We start from the raw sequence: 25701 nt of genomic DNA on the forward strand, positions 1-25701 counted from the left end.
TTACGCCTTAATACATATGAACGCTCCAACATATGTCACCACACAATACTAACTCAAAAATTTCACGTACGCACGTACTATAATCAAAATAGAAGAAAGAACGGTTATTGGAAAACACCTTTCTCACAATTTCACAGAAAACTAAAGTGCGAACACACAAACAAACCAACACTGTGATTGTGAAAAAATCCCTCCCAGGGGGGGGGGCATATTTGATCCTTCGGAGAGTTAAAAAAAATTGTAACTTTGTTATTAATTATTAGTAAATAATAATATCTTTTGACTTTTATTTTTTATTTTTTTTTTGTATTATTATACGTTTAATGGTGTAAATAAAAGAGCATTCAATTTGCAACTTAATACGCCACGTGATATTATAAAATGTAACTTTTTAAATGCGTTTACGGTATAGTTAATTTGGCTTTGCGTTATGTATTTCCACTTTGAAATGTGAGGTTTTGGGTTTTTGGAAAATCAAATCATTTATATTCGACAATAATCGCAATCGGGCCGTTCTTTTTGGTCCGATTTATACTTGTACGCGGAAAATTGATATAAATCACATGTCACGGCATCATCGACTTCGATATTTTCCAGTTCTTCTTGACGTAAAGAATGCAACATATCTTTAGGGTGTAATAAACGACCATAATATTTAAAAGTGTTGATGATTAAAGCTATGAATTCAGCTATAAGTTTGTAGTCCCAGTTGCCGGCTTCAATTTGATACGTACCCATTTTCAAATATTCTCCATTTGAGATGATTATTCTGTTTGAGATTTTATCCAAGTTTTTAATAATGCGATTCAAACTATGATTCGGTACTCCAAAATCCACGTAAATAAAACTGTAAAACGTGTCAGGCGATCGATCCGCAACATTGTCTTCCATAGATATAGGAGTATCGTAATAGATATCATTAGCCTGAAGCCTATTGCATTTGCGCGCGGCCGTACACCAAGGAGATCCTTCTTTAAACAGCATAGATGATACTAATTTTGGTATTTTAGACACATTCGAGTCGATAGTAATAATCATGTTGGAAAATTACGATTTTAACTAAATTATATAACGAGCCACTATATTATACGCCTCGAAATTGGTCTATTTCAGAACACACAAAAAAAAATAGAAAAACAAAGGCATGGCTACCGCGTCATTTGCTATTGCCTTGCGAGATTTGGGAGTCGCTTCATCATTTGATCCTAGCAAGTTATCATCATCTACGTTGAAAAGCGTAGCGTCTCACGTTAAAACGTTACAACGGAATAATATACCACTGAATAAAGAAACGTTAACCACAAATACAGTTCAAGTGTTGAATGGTTTAAGAGATCGTCGTGGGAAAAAATTACAAAATCAATATAAACGGCAAATTGGTATGACCGTAAAACGTATGTATCCCGATGTAGATATAAATTTAAAACCTTTCGGAAGAGCCAAAGATAAAAAATCGACGCGGATGGCTTCGGATGAATTTATGTTAACGATAAAACGTATGATAGAACGCGCATCCGTGATTATAAAACTGGCATACGAAACTACTAGCATCGACGATTTAGGTATGTACGACGCGTGTTTGGTAATTCTTTTATCTATTTCCACTAGTCTGCGTGTCTCCGAGATTGAGCAGTTAAAAATGAAACATATGATTACGATTGAATCTAACGAACCAGTCGGCATCCGAAGTAAAGGAAATAGAAACGTAAGAGTGATCGCTCCGAACGATTTATTATTGAGCCTATTTACCGCCATAAGACTGCAACGTCCAAAAGTTAAAGAGTATATCGACCAAAGAAAGTACGATAGTAAAACGAAATACCAAAAAAATAAACTTGATCAAGAGTATATTATAATATCTTCCGAAGCGTACATGCGAAAAAAATTACACGAGCTGGCTGCGTCTTTGCTTATACCGAATATGATCTTGGGTTTTACAGTGTTCAGAAAATATATTACAAGCGTGTTGATAGAAGGTGGTGGTCATTTAATAGCTCAATCTTTAAACAATCATAGTTCGGTGAATACAACATTGGACCATTATACTGTGGTAGGGTCGGCCTCTGCCGAAAAAACGTACGCTAAACTGGATAACTTGATGCGCGATTTGATACCTACACTATCAGAGGACGCTATTATTGATCCGAACTCGATCGTAGAAAATAATGACGACGTAGAAATGGAAAATGATTACGCTGAGGGGTCTTCACCATTCAGAGCGGATGGGTTTCCGTATCCAGACACCCCGGCATATACGCCAACGTATAATTTCAATTATGAAACTAATTGAGAAAAAATAAATATATATATATATATATATATATATATATATATATATATATTCCATATATACGATTTATGGTGGTTAATTATTTTTCATTATATCGGTCAACGGCTTCAGTTATAATTATGGCCAATCTTCTGCAACCCGCTTCATTCAACTTGAGAATTTGGGCGGGACCCATGTTGTTTCCTAAAGTAATAGCGATCCCAATTTTAACAGTTTGCTTATTCATATGTTTATTAGTCCCATCTAAAACGGCCTTAATAGCTCCGTTGTCAATGTTTAAGTGATTAATTACGCACATAGCCGCGCTCGTATTATCCCAAATACTCGAAGATGGATTCATTAAGTTAAGAATTTTTACGAAATCTGTATATTTGGTACTCAACAACTTAGTCACTTCATCGATTGGGATTTTTAATGGATCAGGACCTAGTATAGTCGCCAATTTAATATCATCTGATACATCGCCAATATCCGGCGATGATGGATGATTATTAGAGTTTATTGCGTCAATAAACAGTGATGGTGATGCGGTAGTTTTTGTCGATCGACGCGTAGAAAACACATCTTTATCTGCGGTCATAGTTTTATTATTGGTCGTTGTACAAGAGTCTGCATCGTTCTCCGGAGAAATTGGAATGAAACGAAAATCTGGCCAATCAGAGGGGATAAACGGAATATAATCAAATATCGTGTTTTTCGGTAGCCGAGACATAGTGGCTGGCAGATTAACGATAGAATAATCATTTGGCTCGACTTTAGTCAATAGCGGTCCTTCATGGTATTTATAGACATCCTTAGTCGCTTTTTGAAAGTTAGTGATTTGCGCAGGTTTCTTCTTTATAACTAGTTGAGCAAAGACACTCTGCTCCGCGAGGAAACTGTTTTTTAAATTCATATTATAGTTTCCGTATAACGACAATATGCAAAACAATGCCGAATAACTATATCCGAGTACACTATATATAAATTTATATATATATATAATTTGCAATTAAAATTTATAGAGACAGTATCTCGTCGGTTATTACTCGAGACGTAACCATAATGTTTTCTGATCAAGAAACGATAAGTTTACTCGATTACGAGTTTAGTGATCCGGAAGATGAATCAAGTGACGATCAAAAACCACAACCGGTACTAGCCGCCAAAAACCTCCATACTGACGTACAGGCAACTTCAGAATGTAATGAATTTGACAGTGACGATGACGAAGATGACGGCATTAACGTGATAATCAACGCCAATTCTGATACGGAGGAAAGTATGAGGTTGCAGCGCGTGTTGAACAGACCGGATACGATGTTTTCTCCGATTCACCAAGTCTATCGAGTGAATGACGGCGATTTGGAAATAAAATCAGAAATCCAGCGATTAGTTCGGATATCAATTAATCCGGCAACAAATAAAACTATAACGGTGCTAGTGCAAAATCAACTAATATTGGTACCAATATATACGCAAATATCAAATCGTCTAGCATCTCATATATGGCCGATGCATAAGCCGTACCTTAAATACGTCATACCGTTTTTGGACGATTTCAACAAGCATCTTATGCAAACACATAGGACCGAGACTTTTGCCTTTTTTGGAGCTCGTTATAAAAAACCGTGCACTATTCAGCAAATGATCTGCGACCCAGAGAAGAATTCGGACGCTACAAAAATTAAAAGATGCAATACGGCATTGTATAGATATTGCGACTTTGCCGTCGTCATTGTATCGAATGGAAAAGTAGTCGAATGCGCTATTCACGGGGCTAAAAGTAATATTAACGAGTTAATAAGAGTTTATCAACCGAGACGTTTGTATTATAACGCCACTCCGGGCGACGCTTTAGATGTATTTATGAATTATCAATATCAACCGTTTTACGAAGCTGCGAAAGACATTTTATTACCGATTAATATCTATAAAGGTCAGGGCTCGTTTAATACTTTGGCATTTTGCGAACGACAAGATCCGTTTTGTTCCTTATGTATCGCGTTGCGAGATGTCAGAGGGTTTTTAAACTACGCTCATATCCCAAGAGCTATAAAAATTCCGCAAACAATAAAAGGCGTACGACCTATTCAAAATATCGCGAAGAATTATCGAATTTCAAAAACGAAACAGCCTACGCGTAACGCTACAAAGTTACGACTTACTTTGGCTAAAAAACCCATCGACCGTCGATGGAGATCGCTTCGAGTTGCAAAAAGACCATACGACCAATCTACGCAAAGATATGTATAATTTTATGAACCACGTTATGATAATAAAAATATATACAAAATTTCACATTTTTTTTATTTTTAAAACAGAATATCGTTTCATTCGTTCTAAACTTTCGTAAATGAGAAATTTCGTCTTTAACATCGTCAGAATAATATTCGTTATTATCACCATACTCGTCGACGACGTTATCATTTACATCGGATGTTCCGAGGTGTAGTTGCATTTGAATTTTCACATTAACGATTGCATTTAGGGCGTCAGCCGCTATATCGAATTGACAAATATCAGAAATTGTATCGGGTTCGTTAGAAAGAAAAACAAAACTACGTTATATTTATTTTTTTTATGCGAGGGAGGGATTTTGGATTGTCTTTATTGCGACGTGATTGTAGACGGAAGCGACATATTTGGTGGTGGTAAGGGTGATGTATTTTCAATATCAGACTGTTCGTTTACTATGTTTGGTTGTAAGGCTGGATATTCGATTTGCATATTATTGTCCATAACTGATGAGTCAACATTGCAACTTAAATTGGGCTCGATTATTGATTTTTCCTTAGACCGTTTATTACCGTTACTACTACTACTACTACTAATACTACTACTACTACTATCAGTGTTATCGATACCACTCAATTGAATAGGATTCCGTTTCTCATTTTGACTTGGAGTTGGGTTTGGGCTTGTATCTCGACTTCTTTTTGTAGTCCGTTTAAATGGTCGCTTTTCTAGCCTGGCATCATTATCCTCGGCTAAATCGATCATTGGTTGGTCGTCATTCAGATATTCAGCTACGTCACTGAAATCATCATCACCCCCCTTTATTCTAGCCAATATATCTAAAAGTGTTGGATCGCGATATTGTTTTCGCATTCCTTCTTCATTTGCGGCGTCAGTATATACTTCAATTGCTTTGTTTAAAGCGTTTTCCGTTTTGTTTTGAATCGCAACTATAATATTTAACTTGTCTAACTTGTTCATTAACTTTTTATTAGTTGATTGTATTTTCGGGTATTCATTAATTATCTTGTTTCGCTCGTTTTCGAATCGTTCCCTTTCATTTTCAAATGTTTTAACTACTTCGGCGAAACGTTTTTCAGAATCTACAGCGTCGCTTTCTAGCTTATTTATTATTTCTTTAAGATTTAGAATTGCAGCCTCTAAATCATTTTTCTCTGCGTTTAGATAAGAATAACCTTGCAGTTGCGCGTTTGCACGAGCGAGTTCTTCTCTCGCTCCGTGTAATTGAGATTCAAAATCATACTTCGTACGATCATATTCCTTTACAAGCGCCTCTTTCTCCGTCGAAACAGCATTATATGCGTCATTAAGTTGAGACAATTGTAAATTTAATTCCGTTATTTGATTCGCCGCTTTTTTATCATTTTGTAAACCAGACAGGTAAGTAATTTGCTTTATTTGGCTGTCAATCTCTCGGGCTTGTTTGTCCATTAATTTTTTCAAATCCCGTTTACTTTCTAAAATATGCTTGTAGTTTACCAAATAATCGTTTATTTTCGTAAACGCGGCATCTACATCCACAATTTCGGGATTTAGTGCCCGTACAAGGCTTATTAAGCGAGCATTGCTTTGACCAATCGAATTTTCAGCGTTTTTAACTAAATCGTCTATTTGTTTTTGAAATTGAATCTTCTCTAAACCGGCGTCTGTTTGGATTTTGATTTTATTTTGTTCCAATTCTCGAATCTGGCGTATTAAATCACCGTTATCTTTTACAGTTTGCGTATGCTGTCGTGTCCGATCTTTCAATTCGGCAATGGTACCATGTAGTTTTTGCTGCTCGGTTATTAATCGTTGCTTTTCAACTAGCGAATCGCTCAATTTGGTTTGAAACTCGCTCTTAGTAAGATTATTTGTTTGCTGTTCAGTTGTACATCGCCGCAAATCATTTTCTAACGTTCTAATGGTATTTTTAGTCTCTTCCAACTGTCTATTTAAGTTGCTAATTTCGGTTTCTAGCGATGCAAGTTTATCGCTTTCGGTCCGTTTGGATTGTTGATATTGCGCGTAGATTTGTTTTACGAAAGCCAGTTCCGCGTTTACGGCTTTAACCTTTTGCCGGCACTCGTCATTTTGGGATCCCGGTGAAAGTATAGAAGCGAATATTTCTTTTACTCGATTCTGTATATACGCGATTGCTTCGGCATTCGATATTTTATTTTCCAAAGATACCCTCGATACTAATTTAGGCAAATTACCGTAAGTCGCTTGTAATATTTGTTGTATATACGTATTTATTCTCTCCATAGCATCCCGCTCTCACCCCCACCCCTAAGTGATTATAAAAAAAACAACTATAAGAAAGTTTACTATTTTACATGTATTTTATTAAAAAAAATTAATTCGAAAATAACGTAATATATTGCGTGTGTGTATGTGTGTTTTTTTTAATCGACACATAACGCTAGAAAACTAGCCATTTGATTTTCATCTAACGTAACGTTATCCGTCGCCGCGAGCTCGTTTAGTTGCTCGTTGGCAAATTCATATAGATCGAGGCATTTATATGGCGAACACGCATTGACACCCGACGACACGTCGGTGGGTTGGACTAATGTTTCTGTAAACGCGTCTAAACGATTTTGAATGGTCGAATTTTCGAAAGCTCGTTCGGATATGGGATATTTCGACAAACTAATAACGTAGTCGTTAAATTTCGGGTTTAATTTATTTCTGAGATTATAATACATCGCCATATTGTATTCCTGCAGCAATAAAGTAAAGAATACGTATTTTTCAGCATCGGTAGTTAATTTATCATAAACTCCTCGCAAATCTATTTCCGGTACGCGATACGCCGAACATAACATTGCCGCTCCAATTCCGGTAACGCACGATTGAGCAATGTCTTTAACTAGCGATACATACGTGGGGACAGTTTTGCTGTTATAGTAGGGTGGCAATATCGCCACTTTAGCGTCGCATGACATTTTTGTCCAAGCTAATATATCATTCGCGTTTGGAAGTGGAACCTTGTACGCGCCCATCGATAAAACAGGGCCTACCATTTGACGCAAGATTAATAAGGCTACGCCTTGTTCAATTAAAGTCGGAGCGTGCAACGCAAACGAAATGGCATCATCCAATTCCACCATACGCGCTGTGCTTTCTATAGCGGCTTCAAAATCTGATACGTGGCATAGTTCTGAAATTGCAATTCGGGAGCTCTTTTTACCACGATAATATATATTTGGAAATACGATCATCCCGTCCGGTTGAATATAATGTCCCGATTTAAAAGGGAACGTGAGAAAAATTCCAATAAATTCGATCGGTACTTTCTTTTGTCGGTGTACGTCTAAATTGTAATAGTAGTCGATAAATTGCTGATCAGTTGGCGCTTGGAATGTGTTGCGTATAGGTTTTAAAGATTTTACGTCATATTTAGGCACAAATGAAGTGTCGTAAACCAGATCACCGTATTCTACGCGATCCTCGTAAAAAGCGGTCGTCGCTACATAATCGCTAAAATCGGATCGAAACAGCAACGTCGCTAGTCTAGCTTGCCATAAAACATTTCCTTCCAAGTTTTTCAAACACGTCGCGTTTAACGAAAAGAGTATATTTTGATACAAGTACGAAGCGAAATCGGTGTTTTCGTAATAGTTGTACACCGTTTTATTATCAAAACATAATCTTTCAAATTGAGCGATATTTGCCGTGGAGATCGGAGCAACATCTAAAATATAATTATAAATCGGTGGTGCTTCCGGGATGCGCGCTAGTATCGGACTCTTAATAGGCAATAATATATTGTCCCCTTTTACAATATTTATCGTTTCGAGTAGAGACCTTATTTTATTTTTAGTGAGAGCGTCGTGGAGATCGCTTTCAACGTTAAATAACTTGAGCACTTCGTCTAACGCTTTATAAATTTTACCCTGAATGATGAAATTAATATACGGATGCCTGACGACTGCGGCAGCTTTTTTCTCCAGAAAAGTAGTAGGCTTACCACCAAATACTATTCTTTTTATTATTCGCTGTCTCCTAAGTTCGGCGTTATCCGCGAACTCGCGCCTGGTTACAAACATGGTTTCGACAAACGAGGACGCACTATATACCCAAGAATTCGAATCGTTTATAATTGAATTTTGTCGCGCCACTACCGACGAGACAACCGTGCAAGCAATTTCACCGATATTGGAATCTCTTAAGCAATCGGGCGTATTAAGAATACTAATGAACGATCCATTCCATATCGAAGCGCTGTCGTGTCTACGCGCGTATATCCAATCAAAATCTCATTTATCTCAAAATTTCGTGGCTAGATTCTTGGCACTGGTCGGTTTGAAAATTCGAGTAACACCTAATCACGTAGGGTACTCTAACGATTCGTACGTTGCTAAAGTTATCGCGAATAACACAAAACCAATCGATACGGTAACAAATTTAACTATGAAATCAATGCGCGACGAATTGCGAGAGAGCATTAACGCGGCGGAAATATATACGAAATCGTGCATAAATGTACCGTCGCTATTCAAAATTAAATTTACTCCGGAATTGATACCGAAACTTATAAACGCTCAAAGCAACTTATGCAGGACTATAGAAGAAGGTAATCGTCAGAATGGTAGAAAAATAGATCCATATATTAAATCACGAGTCCGATATTAAAAAAGTCTACATAATTTTTAGATATTTATTACATTAATAAACGAAGCCATATAAATAAAGTCTTGAAAAATAAAATATCGACTACTTTCTCGGGCAGAGATGCTAAACGTCAAATATAACGATCATATAGCGGCATTAAACGTGGTTTATTTTGGAGGGTTAAGTGTCGTTGAAAAAAAAACAATGTAAAATACTCGCCACAAATTTCCATTACATTTGTGATGCGGGTTTCTAATTTAATTTATTCTACCTACATATTTTTTCAATGGAATAAAAAAAATGCATTAATTTTTATCGGGAACCAGATCTCGATCTCGAACGACGCCGCGTAGAGGTTCGATTGGGACTTTTAGTGCCTTTCTTCGGCGGACTTGCTGATCGCCCGCGTTTACTCGTCAATGATTTACGTCGCTTCTTAGTCCCGGTGTTGGTTTTAGTTCGGCGACCAGCGGGACTCCTACTCCGACTCCGGCTACGACTACGTGATCGACTACGACTAAGTGATCGGCTACGAGAACGAGCCATTATTAATTTTTCGTTTTCAGTTATATTGTAATTCGTATAGACTATATTACTTATATAATAATAAGTAAGACTCGAAAATGGTGTAGACGAATATAAGAAGCAGGCAGCGTATGAAGGTTCAAATAGCGAGTACACTATAGGCTTAGTAAATGTGATCGACACGCTATTGCACGTCGCGGAGGGTAGCCACGAATGCAACGTTGATATGACGCGGTGTTTCGCCTCGAAGAAAATCGAACTCTCTAAATATTTCAACGCTATAATGTCTGGTTCGCTACAACAAACTAAAACGTCCTCGCTATCGTGACTGTGGAGTTCTTTATTAAATTTTGTACACTCGTAACTTGCAATTCCGTTTTCACAAGAGTACGCCAATGATGTGAGACCAATATCGACGCTTATTTCAAAATCTCGCGGTAGTATTTCATATTGCTCTATAATATAGTCGTGTATCGAGTTTAGAAACTCTTTCTTATCTATAATTTTCAATTTCATCGCGTAAGTACTCTTTCATCGCTAAATATATGGGCGTGATAAGTAATCGATAAATTCATCATCGATAACGCAGTCTCAGGGGGGGGGGGTTGTTTAAAAACTTGAAACAAAATGAGCTTCGATAATAAAAACGAAAATGAAAGTAATAACGTTAAAATTAAAACTTTTCTCAATCACGAAAAATCCGATTTAATTGTCGGCAGCGAATTATTAATTAATTCTAAAGGACCTGAGCAATCGAATCAACTTACCAACGATATAAGCAACGATTCAACACCAAATCCAACCACCTCGGGTAAATTTCGAAGCCAAAACCTAACTAGACGATTGCGCAACGATCTAAAGTTTAAAAGGCAATTACGAAGGATCCATTTATTGGTCGATACGCCAATTAACTCAAAATTAAAGCAATTACAGCACGACCAGTTTTTATCGCGAAAGAAAAGGGCGAAGCCGTTAAAAATGAAAGCGGTGACGAATTCTGGCACGAACACCGAATTATTGATATTCGCCAATTTAAATCATACGGATAAAGATACCCTTATTGGCGAAAACGGCGGAATCGAGGCGTTCATCGAGCCGAACGTCAACCTGAAAGATATTGATATCGATATTAACGAGTATAATATCACCCAGCCGATCATCGAAACGAACCAAATTATCGAACCTATAACGGATTTCGACAATCAGCGCGATGAACATGACGGTTTCTCCAAAGTAGCGCTTGTAAATATTGCGAGCAAAATGAACGCCTTGTCAGCTACGTGTGATAAATTTGAACGGAGCATTGCCGGCACTTTAAATGCGTCGCGTGATAAAAATTCCGGGAAATATAAAATTTTAAAATGTTTAAAAAAGATCGCAAGATATAGCAAATATCCGTTGTTTTGGGGAGCTACGGGGATAGGAGTTTACCTAACTATAATAAACTGTCTACAATTTATGGGGAATCTCACGTGGATAGTTGCAGCTTTCGCTCATTTCTAAAGTATCAACTTTTCAAATTTTATGTAAACGCTCATAATAAAACTTTATAGCTCGATTTTATAAGTAAACAAAAAAATTACGTTTTATTCTAAAACATATACGCCGAATAAAAAGTAAAACGATTATATAAATCAAAATTGAATTATGTATGAAATCACACATATATTATTACTGTTATATAATATTGTTGAGACATTTATCGCTTATTTTTATTTTGGTTACAACTTCGATATAGTTCGATCGCGCGCCGATATCGGAACCTTTATTAGTAGTTTGCATCGCTCTACTTCCTTCGTTCACGTACGATTTTTGTTGATCGAATTTTGCCAGGGCAGTTTTTGGTCTCTCTCCGGTATACGCCGATAGCGGTGAGTGAGTATACGAGGACATATTTGTTAAGTTTTTAGTGGTTATAAATTGTAATCCGTAAGTTAAGTATATCGCCATAACTCGAATCTCGTCGGCGGTTTTCGGATCAAAACTATCTTTACTTAACACGTAACACCAAGTAAATTTTACATAGTTACTTAAAAACAACAAAACGTTGTACATAAAATAAGGAAGCTCGGAACAAAATATAACGCAACCGTTATACTCGGATTCTATACGATTAATTAATGTCGAGGTATCTTTAATCGAGTTTTTGGTTTTCGAAATATACGCCTCATAAATGCTGTCGCGTACGCAAACTATTGACGCGGTCGGAATGTTGATATCGAAATGATGGCTATGAAATCGAATCCAAATAAAATCGGAATTAGTATACAGTAAATCAATTTTAATTATAGGCGATATTCTGTTGATAATATCGACTCCAATTTCTTTTTGGAGATGTTTAACGTCCAACGATTGTTGAATTTTATCAGCTGAAATATACGCGACAATATCCACGCCAAACGCTCTCGGAGTGGGACCCATAAAATCACTTTCGCAAGCTAATAATTTGTCGATGATCGTCTTAGCCCCCGGCTTCGATATCAGCTTTAGCGCGTGACGCAAATTTAAATCGCGACACAATAGCATAAATTGGGCGATACCTTTCGCTTGCGGTTCGATAGTTTCATCGCTCGCGACTTCGATAATACGCGATGCGAGGTAGTTTATATCCTCGGCCAGACAGCGCTCGGTATTGGATCGACGTGAAAGCTCCATTATGGATGTATATATCCAAAGACTCTATTTCCACGAATTTAGGGTCGTCGGAAGTATTCAATATTTCACTATACTTGTCGTGAATGTCTATGCTAATGACGTATAGAATATACAGTTCTTTGCTTTCTGAATTAATTATAAATGGAGATACGACGATATTATTAGTCGCGTATGATTGATTCGACATCTTCACGTCTAATGCGTTCAAACGAAAGGGTGACAGGGGTTTTATATTACCAAATTATGGCAAAATATACATAACTAAAGAAAAAAAATAAAAAAATATAACCGTAACGCTCGCGCCAAAATCAAACATTAACAATACAACGAACCGATCAATCATCTGTAAACAAATACTCTTCGATATCGTTATCGCCCGCAATTTCCAGCGGTACATTAAGCATTTTATTATTACTAGAGTGTTTCCTTACGTTAAGTTTAAACGCGCTATTGCTACTATGATCGTATTCTCTCGGATATTCCGCCGACACCAAATCTATAAATTCTTCCGTACACGCGTTTAACTGAGTGTGTTTCAATTGATCAAAGGTCGTCGTTGATAGCGTTAGCTCTTTGTCCTGTAATCGCTCACGATTTTCGTCCTCGAAACGTTCACTCGCAATATCATCGTCGAGGAGGTGCAGATTATTAGTCGAAACTACATCATTTTCTTCAAACTCGACATTGATATTTGATGTTTTATCTTGGGCTTCAGTTTCAATATCAAGAGTTAAATCTGGGTTCCCTAAATGAGTTGGTCTATCCGCATCGTCGCGTTCGTGGACGCGCGTTGATTTATCGTCCTCAATTTCGTAGACGGGGATATCATAAAATTCCACGTCAGAATCCTGATCCTCCTCTTTTTCCTCTTCTATTTCTTCTTCTTCTTCTTCTTCAAAATCGATAGAGCCTCCGTTGATTCGACGATGCTGTTGTATAATAGCATCTCGATTTTGAGTTCGAATGGCTCGTTGCTCTTCGGAACGTGCCGCTCTCGACGACTGTAAATTTATTTTTGGTGATAACAACGTTTTAACCGATACTTTATTATTAGGTGGGGATGATGACGATGGAAATAGTCCATTTCCGTCAGCCACCAGTATGGACGTCGGCAATGGTGGTTTTTGCCCATTAGATTTTCCAAAGTCTGTATATTTCTTAGGTGGATTCGGTACCATTAACGGCTCGCTCACCGAAGCAACGTTAATTTTACTATACTCTCGGATAACGTTGTTATTAACGCCACCAACAAGTCGCTGTTTGAACGCCGCGATCGACGTGCCTAAAACGCTAACTGCTAAATTTTTCATAACAATAACGTATAAATTGGGTTTAAATTTAGATTCGGTGTTTTGCAAGTAGGCTAACTCGTCTTCTTCCAATCTCACGGATATATTATTCGGATCGATATAATTTTTCATTTTGGGCATTTTTTCCGTCAAGAATTCTAAGGCCGCTTTAGTCGCTAGCTTCGACATGATCACCGGCAACTCTCTAATAGATAACGAATTATACCTATTTACTAAATCTCGCAAAGTTTGTAAGTCCGCATTTTCGATATCGATATTGTTTAATATTTTAGACTGTTTGCAACTTTGATATAGAGCCGCTCGAGTAAACGCGTCGTCCGAATTCATTATGTACGATAAATTCAGATGGCGATATATCCTTTGTACCGTAGTATTCTTTATAAGTATAGTGTTTTTACTATATACACTATTTTATTATAAGTTCGACAAAAACATTGGAAAACGAAACGACGAATTAGCCGAAAAATTAAGAGTCGGGCCTTTAGCTACGCTATTAAATGGCTCTGGAATTAATAACATACCGGGTTTAAATATCATATCTACAAATCCAGAAGTCGCTAAAGCGAATAATTGCGGCAAAGGTCCCGTTTACATTGGTCAAGATGGATCCAACAACGATTGCGTTCAAATTTGCGCGAATGATTCGGCGTCGGTTTTAAAAGTCAAGGAGGACGAAACTTACGTATACCGTACGACATTATTGAAACCTGGCGCTCATTGTATTACGGGTCCACGACCAGAATGCGATATGCAAACTACATACGCTATGATGACTATAAATTCGATAATCTGTCGCTCTAAATTTCCAAACATTATTGGTGGTAAATTAGGAACGACCGTAGTAGCGTGCAATAATAAATTAATAAACGATCCTCAAAATTATCTATGGGACTACAAACTAAATCGGAAATTTGACCCGTGGACTTCGATAATTACCGATGAAAATGAAATTTTGAACGATGGATCGTACCGGTTCCGATGTAAATTCAACGGACAAGATATACGGGGCAATCGATACGTCGAACATCCATTTAATCGCTTTCATCCATTATCAAATTATTGCGCAGACCTAGTGTACGGAGCTCACCCTGACGTCAAAACAGTATTTAAAGATGGCGACTCTTTCGAGTGCCATTGCGGAAATCCGGAAGATACTAGAGTTTGGAATATCTATCCTAATGATAAAACAAGTCAGTGTTCCAACGTTGTCCAATCTGTTAAAACTGACGTACGAAATAGAAAAATAATAACTGTACCGTATAAATGTTTTACTTTGTATTCCACGTTGGAAGACGTAGGCAATCATTTGCCGTGCCCCAACGATCAGTTTACTCGAGAAGGTAGTCAAATGTCATCGGTGTCTATAAAATTTACTAGTAACGAAAACGCTTTAATAGAACACCCAATGTACAAAGATTTCGATTCCGACGACAAAGGCGCGTACGTACATTTAGGTAGATTGATAGCTTAATATAGAACATTCGACCGTATTTTTTTTTCTTAGCTAATATTTATCAAATTCGATATTTGAATCGCTAGGTACGTTTATACATAAATTATCACCCGATACGGCTTGAAATTGAATTCTAGAATCTTGTATAGTTTTACATTTTTTTACCGAATATAATTTAGAATCTTCTTCGTCGCTACTGCTAAAGCTCAATACTCGACAAACTCGCTTCTTTACGGGTGTCGATCTCGGCGCAACTTCTCCATCACCATCATCCTGCGATGGGGAGGGGGGGAGGAGGGGGGAAAAGTAGTGATAATTTTGTTAATTTATATACACACTCGATTGTTAAATTTGGTTTTATTTTGTATACGTACCAATGTTTCTTTTAACGTCGCGATTCGACTCTCAGCAAGTGCCGGACACTGAGGTACAATGTAATTTTTCTGACGATTCTTTTTTAATTTTAAGTTTATACTAGGTATATACGTCCCGATGTACTGTTTGAAATTGTCGATAGCTTCGTTCAACGTAATTGATTTCGCCCACGCAGTTATTACGCCCTTCGTGAAGGTATCATCTTGTCTTCGCATCGCGTATAAATAATGACGAGTCGCTAAGGCGGTATCCGGCCGCGGTATAGTGTCTTCGGTCATTTCGCCCGTAGTAACGTACTCTACGTACAGCTGAATCATCTTCTCTATGGACGCTAAATCGAAAGAGCCGGATGAATCCGCGGACGCGCGTTTAATAGTTCCACCCGAGCGAATTCCCAGTGTTAAAAAACACGCGGCAATTTCATTAACATCGGTCAACGCATTTATAAATTTTATATCATTCGGTACGGCGTTAAACATTCCATTAATTAAAGTTTCAGTAAACATTGAAACTGTGAAATCCGTTCCGCATAATGCTACTAAGGTTCTGAAACTTAATGGGTTGTACATTAGTCGTTGCGCGGACCCATCGAATCCTATAGCGGTGATGGTCTTACCGATACTTAACCACATACACGAATCTGTCAATTCAACATCTAAGGGATATACGAAATTGTAATCGTGCACGATGGTAGATTTGGCGGCATTTAAGTCCTTGGAACTTTGGTCCAAAAAGTCGCTTACAAAATCGAACTGCTCCTGGTTTTTAATATTTGGTAAGTGGCCATAGCAAATCGATAGCATGTCGGTATCGCCGGTAATAAAAACGTTCAATTCGCGTGAAGTATTTCGGTTTTTATACATTTGTAACTCCGCTTCCCCGTAATCCAACTCCACCATCGTGCAATTATTTTCGGTACAAAACATTTTAAACGTACTCCGTATCAATCCAGCGTCAAATTTAAATTCCGGTCGATCGGTAACTTTGTTCGCGACTCTGGTTCCATCCATATAAACTAAGACTTTTTCGGCACGTCGACCCAAATACAATTCGATCGTGGAAATCATATTTCGCATGTAGTCGTACGATGTACTGGCGATAGCTTCTTCGGCGTTATGCTTGGTCAGATTTTCGTCAATCATTCCTTTATATCTCATCAACTCGCCATCAACATAAACGTTATAATTCTTAGGCTTGTTTTTGTAGAGTCCTCGTTTGAAATATGCCAAAACGGTCGATCCATTTTTTATCCCCATCATATATCGGCGGTCGCAGCGAACTTTTTTTTTGTAATTTCTATCTAAAATATAGTATAGTTAGTTTATACTATTATACCAAATAACTGCAAACTATTCAACAAGGCGACAATGTCACTGTTTAGTTGCACGAACCAAGTGAAAAATCCACCAAAAGAGATAAAATGTATTTTTAAACAAGTAAGCGCGTGTCGAGACCCCGTATTCGATTTACTATGTAATGGGCACGCTCGATTGTTTGGGCTTATATATAAGCCAGCCAATTTTATAGACGGAGATAATAATGCCTGGAATAAAATCGTAACTTACGTCTTGTCCGATTCGAATCTAAATATTCCGTTGTTCTTGGATTCAAGCGGGAAAGTTTTAATGAGCGAGGTTCATTCTTTCGCTGTTAATGTCGCTAGCTCAAATCCAGGCATCAATTTTGGAGAACTTAAAAACGCAATCGCATGTGGCGTTGGTTTAGAAGTATACGATAGCCACTGTAGGGTCGGTAGTTGGTTAGACGAGCCCACGACGTACGTTATAGTGGAAGACGAAAACAAAAAGATTAAGTATTATAACTCGTTACCTAAACTTCATAAAATATTGTTTTATTACGCTACGCCGGGTTTGATTGATAACGATATCGATGAAATTCATACGGTCAACATTGCTAACGTTTCATTGTCATCTCATTCATCCAATCGTTCGTACCACTTTACTATGACTAAAAAATCAACGATGCTTAAATTGGATATAACTAAACCGAATAGCGTCGCTACAGCCATAGTGTTAAACGCAATTATAGAACCATCAAGCGAACAACAAGATCGCGTCTATAGACCAATTTATAACAACCAAATGTGTTTTTAATTATTCGGTAAATGGATGGTTACGAGATGTCATCACGAGTGCTGAAATCTGCGTATTTTTTTATAAGTTATTAAGTCAGAAAATATTGGTCTAATAAAGTTTTTTTTTGGTCCTATATAGGAAAACGGATATTCGAGAAAATCCTCCCGTAAAATTGAATCGTGAAGGAAACAGCAAAGTTTTATAGTAAGCTTCAAACGCGTCGTAACACCGTAACCAACAGCTCGATGTGTTATTTTTATTTAACTAGCATTTATTCGTATAATATTAACCAGAATTTTTTAAACTAATCGTGATTACTTTGTAAATATTAAAAAAAAAACCATCAAATCGAAAATACCATGGCGAGAATATATTGTCAAACTTTTAAACCGCCTCTAGGCGAATTACGATTGCATACGTATGCCGATCATAAATCTAACACGATACTGTACGAAGCCCTACCATTCGCTCAAATATTACAATATCGCGACTCAACTTCAGCGATAATCCAAACCATTCCGAGACATTGGATTAGAACAGCGGCAAACTTGAACGTATCAGAACGAGTCAAAAACCGAACAATTAATCCAGCAACAATATTTACTCACGAAAGTGGTATACAGCTATTAATAGATTCGTCGGAAATAAAATATAAGCGATCATTTTCAATTTACGTTCACGATTACATCTTTACTCCAATACGAGAAAAGACAAACTCGGTAAATAATGAAATTCTATTCCAACGCCAAAAGACAGTATGCGACTATTCAAAAGCATTTATGGTGTTTCAAAATAAACAGCGAAAAACGAAACAGCTACTTCTCGAGTTGGAACGGAAAATGCAAAGTTTAACAATTAGATTGCAAAACCTAAACGATTTAAACTTGAAACTAATCAGCTCCAACGACCGATTAAACGACGCTATCGATCATTATACTGTAATATAGCGGGTGTAGTTATATAAAATATATATATATATATATATATATATATATATATATTTATGTACACGATAAATAAAATAAAATAAAATAAAATACATTTTTGAAATATTTTTCTTTAATATATCGATACAAAATAAGCATTACACTGCAATATTGTTTTGGGGAGAGGGGGGGGGGTGCGATACGAGTTTATTCTTATTATTTTTTGTATCTTCGCTTTGTTTTTTTTTGTAGGGGCGAGGGCTATTTTGTTAACCACTTGTTCGCGTACGTTATTACACTATCGAGATGCATTTTATCTCGATCGTGTTTTATAAGTAAGTTGAAATTTAACAAACAGATCGTTTCAACCATACTAATATGCCATCTTGTCTCTTTGAGGTACGCTTTAAAGATGGCGCTTTCGAAGAATTTGTGCTTCGAAACGTCGACGCCATTGTTAATACTGTATAAAAGTATCAGCAGTTCGTAATTTTTAAATTTTCGATCATATTTAATCCGTTTCGAGCATTCGACGTCGCTAAATCCACATTTATTCACAACTTTCCGAAAATTAATCCAAGCGTTAAAATCCAGCTTTTCGAATTTCGTATGAAATAGTATCGGGGTTCTGAAAAGCCATTTCTGCATTTCGTCGAAAGCCGATGAAAAGTTATCGCATATTCTCGTCGCGGATACCAACAAATCTACTAAACATTCGATAGAAGCGCCGTACGTCATATATTTAGCCCAATGTTCGGGATGGTGATCATTGAGCTCGTAGTGCGTTTCGACCGCCGCGGTCCAAGCTCGATCCATCGAATTATACGGACTCAATATAGTCGGAGTGGAAATTATCGGTAAAAACATATCTAAACATTGCGACCCGATGGGATAAGAAGTCATTTCTAACACGCGGTGATGGTTCACGAACGATATACGGAATCATTTATGTTTCTACACTCGCGAAGGTCGGATCTTTTATACTCCTAAATATCACCCAATACGAACTCCCACTACCGCAAAAAATGGATATACAGTACCGCTTAGAACAAAGTTCACTCTAGGAGCAACAAACACAAGGAGAACGCAGCCAGCCTTTAAACACGCTAACGAAGGGTTGTGTACGAATTTCATTGGACGAGCGTCACGAGCCTTTACGCTGAACGTTTTACGGGCGGGGGGGGGGAAGACAATTTCCGAATTTTCCCCATCCGACGGCAGCAGGCGCTTAAGCGTTTAGCCAATGAAAAATGTAAGCAAGAAAATCCACGACTTTTGACGGGTTGCGTTCTCCTTGTGTGGGGTGTTGTGTTTGTTGCTCCTAGGTTCACTAAGCGAGCGCTCGCTTAAAGCCAAGCGGGGGCCTGGCAGCAGCCCTAGCTCATGTCTCCCCCCCCCCCCATAAGCGCCGCTTTAAGCGAGCGCTCGTTTAGTGAACTTTGTTCTAGGCGGTACTGTAACTAAACCGAATAGCGTCGCTACAGCCACTATATAGTGTAGTGTTAAACGCCATTATAGAACCATCGAGTGAACAACAAGATCGCGTCTACAGACCAATTTATAACAACCAAATGTGTTTTTAATTACTCCTCTTATTAATTATTCGGTAAATATAAAAAATACGCAGATTTCAGCACTCGTGATGACATCTCGAAACCATCAAAGTTATTAAGTATGAACATTTTAGTCTAATAAGGTTTTTTTTGTCCTATATAGGAAAACGGATATTCGAGAAAATCCTTTCGTAAAATTGAATCGTGAAAGAAACAGCAAAGTTTTATAGTAAGCTTCAAACGCGTCGTAACACCGTAACCAACATCTCGATGTGTTATTTTTTATTATATTTATTTTTATTCAACTATCATTTATTCGTATAATATTAACCAGAATCTTGGAAACTACTCGTGTATACTTTGTAAATTGTAAAAAAAAAAACATCAAATCGAAAATACCATGGCGAAAATATATTGTCAAACTTTTAAACCGCCTCTAGGCGAATTACGATTGCATACGTATGCCGATCATAAATCTAACACGATACTGTACGAAGCCCTACCATTCGCTCAAATATTACAATATCGCGACTCAACTTCAGCGATAATCCAAACCATTCCGAGACATTGGATTAGAACAGCGGCAAACTTGAACGTATCAGAACGAGTCAAAAACCGAACAATTAATCCAGCAACAATATTTACTCACGAAAGTGGTATACAGCTATTAATAGATTCGTCGGAAATAAAATATAAGCGATCATTTTCAATTTACGTTCACGATTACATCTTTACTCCAATACGAGAAAAGATAAACTCGGTAAATAATGAAATTCTATTCCAACGCCAAAAGACAGTATGCGACTATTCAAAAGCATTTATGGTGTTTCAAAATAAACAGCGAAAAACGAAACAGCTACTTCTCGAGTTGGAACGGAAAATGCAAAGTTTAACAATTAGATTGCAAAACCTAAACGATTTAAACTTGAAACTAATCAGCTCCAACGACCGATTAAACGACGCTATCGATCATTATACTGTAATATAGCGGGTGTAGTTATATAATATATATATACATATATATATATATATATATATATTTATGTACACGATAAATAAAATAAAATAAAATAAAATACATTTTTGAAATATTTTTCTTTAATATATCGAAACAAAATAAGTAATACACTGCAAAAATTTTTTTTGGGGGGGGGGGGTACAATACGAGCTCATTCTTATTATTTTTGTATCTTTGCTTTGTTTTTTTTGTAGGATCGAGGGCTATTTCGTTAACCACTTGTTCGCATACGTTATTAATCTATCGAGATGCATTTTATCTCGATCGTGTTTTATTAGCATGTTGAAATTTAACAAACAAATCGTTTCAACCATACTAATATGCCATCTTGTTTCTTTGAGGTACGCTTTAAAGATGTCGCTTTCGAAGAATTTGTGCTTCGAAACGTCGACGCCATCATTCATACTGTATAAAAGCATCAGCAGTTCGTAATTTTTAAATTATCGATCATATTTAATCCGGTTCGGGCATTCGGAGTCGCTAAATCCACATTTATTCACAACTTTCCGAAAATTAATGGAAGCGTTAAAATCCAGCCTTTCGAATTTCGAATGAAACAGTATCAAGGTTCTGAAAAGCCATTTCTGCATTTCGTCGGTATTAGAAGCGCCACATTTTAGATCTAACCGATTAAATCATTGTAATAGCCACACTGTGGGGAAAAACATATCGGAGCTTCATTTCGAGAGTTAGATTTTTTCTCGCCCTCGGGGGGGGGGGGGGATGTAGTCTCTCTCTCGGTCTACGCGCGCGGGAAAATACGAAATTCCCAAAAACGCACTAGGTTATTTTAAAACTTAATTAAATTCAAGATCTGTTTTGATAATACCAAAAAAATAAATTTTGTTTATTTAAAACATTAATTTTTACGTGTTTCCAGTGGAAGATATGTTTCTGCCGGAAGTCTTATTGGTGAATTCATAAATTATTCTCAATAAGGTTTTTATTACAAGATTACTTATGAATTAATTAGATAATTATTTAATTAATTAATAGTAAAATATAACTGAACTTGGACAAAGGAAGTTTAAATTTTGTCATAATTTTAAATTCTTTTTATACATTTTCTGGTCGTAATTTTGACTTCATACAGTGTCTATTATTTATTTATTTTTAAAGTTTCTATTGAGTCATTGATGAGAAAATCGTTCAAAATTGATTTATTTTCATCCGCGTTCAATTTCTCCATTTTAATGGCGTGCTTGTTCCTCTGCGTATCATAAAGTCTCTCTCGGATTTCCACGAGGATGTCCCTCATAAAGAGTGGCTCTACGTTCTTGCTCAACAGATACAGCAAGAACCAGTCTCCAGCTTGCAAGTACTTGCTGACTGCTTGCAAACAATCGTCGTCCGCCAGCGAGCACTGGGCTTTGAGGCAGTAGGTGCGCATGGCGGGACTGACCAACGTGGCGAGGCGGTACGCCAATGCTAGCGCGCTTATTGTCGCTAAAATGATGAACCAAAAGCAGGCGAAGATGAAAACCTTTTCGTTGATAATGTTCAGGGGCAAAATGCAAAACGAATCCACAGGCTCGATGTCCCCACTGGGACCAGAGATGTAGAACTGGCATTTGGTCATTCTAGGGAACACTTTAATCATCGGGTCCGTTCTGTGGGGCGAATCTCCTGCCAACGCGAATTTGATTACTTTGGTACCGAATTCCCTAAATTCTCCACCCAAGAAGGCATCCACCAAGTAAATCTGCACTATGACGTTTACGAAATTGGCAATTTCGCAAATGATGTATTTGGCAATGAAAAATCGATGTAGCTCGCCATGATGCGTCAAATAGTCGACAATAATCTTCTTCTTTGGGGTTGTGTCGTCTCCTCCGAGGCCACTGAAGGACAGTCCCTCGGACAGAAATTTAATTCTCCCGCCTTCCCAAACCTTCCACAAATACCTGAAATCAAATCATATCGTTTTTTTTATTTTGCTGTAGCCAAGCCCGATTCATTCCCCTTCAATTTTATTTAGTTCAATTAAATTTAGATAATTAAACTACTAATTTACCTCCTTCATTATATTGGCTCGATCTAGTTCAATTCGTCGTAAGTCTATTCGTTTTAGCTCAAGTTATCTCGGATCAAATTAAACCTAATTCGGTTTAATTTAATACCTACCTTTCGCGCATTTTCATCAATCAAAGAAATCATACACGATTTTACCAAAAACACGGTAAGAGTCTACACGTAAGAGATTAGATATAGATTTCTGATTCTACTTAATTCTAACAATTCACCTTGGCAAGTAGAACATCCCTGATTGGATGAACAGTATGACCCACACCCATTGGTAGTACGAATGGTGTTTCAAAGGGTCTTTCTTCGACGCTTTGTCAATTCCGGGGTAGACTACGCCATCCACTCCGACCTCCTTATCGAAAGCGCGCACCAGACTGTAGGTGGAATGTGTCCAACAGAAAGCGTCGATGACTTTTTCGGCATTTTTCTTATGGACCACGCAGTCGATGGGATCACCAAAGTATTGGGTCGCCGTCACCAACAACGCCGAAACGAGCAGAAAGAAAGCCGTCACTCGATAATGTAGCCGAAAGATGGAGTTGTCGATGACATACGTTGGTATTTTCAAGGCGGACTTTAACGTGCCCTGAAAGGCCGGAATCATCATCATCTTGATACTTCAAATTCTTTACTCAACAAGTATATTGGTTGTTGACTGAAGGTTATAGTTCCAAAGGTGGATACCAAGCGTATAAATGCGGCTTGTGTGTGTGTGTGTGTTTTGTTTTTGGAGACGGGGGAGGGTGGTTTAGCTTTTCGGGAAATATTACTGCGTGATGGAAATTCGTTACGACGGTGGCGTAAATAGAGGTTTTCCGTAAGTGACAAATTAAATGGCTCGCTTTCAAACCTAAATTGAAAAATAGAGAGGATTGCGTTTAAGGAGCGGAGTTTCAGTTTATGCGTAAAATAAAAATCTTACCAGCTATACTTGATAGAGTTTTGTCGCAATCACCGACCCTTCTTCCACAGTACCACCGAAACGAGCTATGTACTGAAAACCTTGCCGCCGAAAACCCGCCCCAACGAAACAACCAAAGCGCCGAAAAACCCACCAGCGCTATTTTTCCGGGAATTACGAGTTTCAAAGAATTTTTGCTAGCTTCTTTTCGAGAGAGAAACAATTTCCTAGCTCCCGGGATACTCGGTGGTCTACTCTCCGTGGGGGAAAACAATTTAAAAAAAAACGAATTAGGCTTAATTTTCAATAAATTATATGTTTGAAACGATTTTAATATACGTTCGTTCAGTTTTTTAAAAGGTTCGTTACGAGAGAGCGAGAGAGAGAGATCTTCGCTTTCGGGGGGGGGGGGTACTTAGCGTATACCGTAGTTTGAAGTAAATTTAAGTTAAGCCACGCTTTGGAATATTTGCCAAGCAGTTCAATTTAGAATTTGACTATATTGACACAGATATAAAATCAATAAATATTTTTATGTATTATGTATAATGTATTATTCAGTTTATGATGTAAAATATATTATATCATATATTACAGATTGTTTTCATTTCATTAAATGGATGGCGGAGGGGAGGGCTTGGGGAGACTTTAGAAAAAGAAATGAAAATCTTATTATTTGAATCTGAAGACTTTTAAAGTATGTAGAGTGGAGTGGACGACAACCATATTGTTTAACATACGCCACTGGTATTTTTTTAAATGTTATTAACTCGTTGTTAATAACGACGACGACGGTTGTTCTTTTCAAACGAAATTGAATTATGTGTCACAAGCTTAATCGTTAAAGGGATTGGGGGAGGGATGAGGCCGGTTTCTGGCGCAAATCTTGGTTCGGCTGTGTAATTTCTATAGATGGTTGTAATAATGTAGAATTTGCTTTCATATTTTTATGAATTTCACTTAAAACGGATAACACTTTCCTTTCATCCGGCTTTGATTCGTCTTTACCGTTTTCGACATTGTTCGCGTTATTCAATAACGCCTTGACGACTTCTGGAAAACGAGAATAGAATTTGAAAATTGAGACATTAAAGAGGTTTAAATTCTCTTTAACTGCCGTAGCGTTACCGCCCAAATTCAGCAATACGGCGTGCGCTATTTGCTCTAGCACTTCGTCTTTGGTCATTCGTTCAAATTTCAATTCTTCTTCGGTATATATTGGTGGAGATTTTGCGCTTTCATCGTCATATAACACTCGTTTTATTAGAGACGAAGCGCGTACGTATGTGTTTTGAGTCGAAACGGCCAATAGCGTAGTTAAAATCGAGTGCGTATCCGACTGCCAATCTAAAACGTTTCGTACGTAGGTATCGGACTTTTTCAACGACGCGTCTATCATTTCGATGCAATTATACGTTTGAGCAAAATCAACAACGGTGAATGTTGGCCTGCTGGGTCGATTCGCGTACTCCTGGGTTCTATCGACATTTCCAGTAACTATATTATGAAACGCTTGCAATCCCGACATGACAAATCCGAAAGAAATATTTCTTACGCACTCTTTTATTTCGACGTTGCGTTTTATCGCGGCATAATGCGATACGCATAAAGAGCATGGCAATATGGAATCGATATTATAAACCAATGATGGGAAATCTAAAAGATCGTCAGTCTTACGGTTTACAAACGCGTGTGTTAATAAAATCGAAGACGAATGCATGAATGACCAGTACAATG

At 37.5% G+C, this 25701-nt stretch overlaps 2 protein-coding genes and 1 long non-coding RNA gene across 3 annotated transcripts in view; 2 read left to right on the top strand and 1 right to left on the bottom strand.

The window, feature by feature from the left end:
• LOC149943787 (uncharacterized) overlaps nucleotides 1–25701 on the top strand; it is a 413771-nt gene that overhangs the window by 77644 nt on the left and 310426 nt on the right. The gene's annotated exons all lie outside the window — the stretch shown is intronic.
• LOC149943790 (uncharacterized) lies at nucleotides 13784–15088 on the top strand. The gene is made up of 2 exons (XM_090176197.1): nucleotides 13784–13843; nucleotides 14039–15088. The coding sequence occupies exons 1-2, from the start codon at nucleotides 13784–13786 to the stop codon at nucleotides 15086–15088; spliced, it is 1110 nt and encodes a 369-aa protein (XP_090032323.1).
• On the bottom strand, nucleotides 22138–23673 carry LOC149943791 (innexin inx2-like). Its single transcript, XM_090176198.1, has 2 exons — nucleotides 23282–23673; nucleotides 22138–22942 (listed from the first exon to the last, which is right to left on the bottom strand). The coding sequence occupies exons 1-2, from the start codon at nucleotides 23671–23673 to the stop codon at nucleotides 22138–22140; spliced, it is 1197 nt and encodes a 398-aa protein (XP_090032324.1).

This window comes from Leiobunum rupestre, chromosome 5 (genome assembly GCF_980474605.1).
Source record: "Leiobunum rupestre chromosome 5, qqLeiRupe1.1.hap1, whole genome shotgun sequence".
Lineage (NCBI taxonomy): Eukaryota > Metazoa > Arthropoda > Arachnida > Opiliones > Sclerosomatidae > Leiobunum > Leiobunum rupestre.

Coding starts and splice junctions, on each gene's coding strand:
- LOC149943790 (XM_090176197.1), top strand. CDS start 13,784: ATGATCACCGGCAACTCTCTAATAGATAACGAATTATACCTATTTACT. Junction 13,844..14,038: donor TATTTACTAAATCTCGCAAA/GTTTGTAAGTCC, acceptor TTTTATTATAAG/TTCGACAAAAACATTGGAAA.
- LOC149943791 (XM_090176198.1), bottom strand. CDS start 23,673: ATGATGATGATTCCGGCCTTTCAGGGCACGTTAAAGTCCGCCTTGAAA. Junction 22,943..23,281: donor GGGATGTTCTACTTGCCAAG/GTGAATTGTTAG, acceptor ATTTGATTTCAG/GTATTTGTGGAAGGTTTGGG.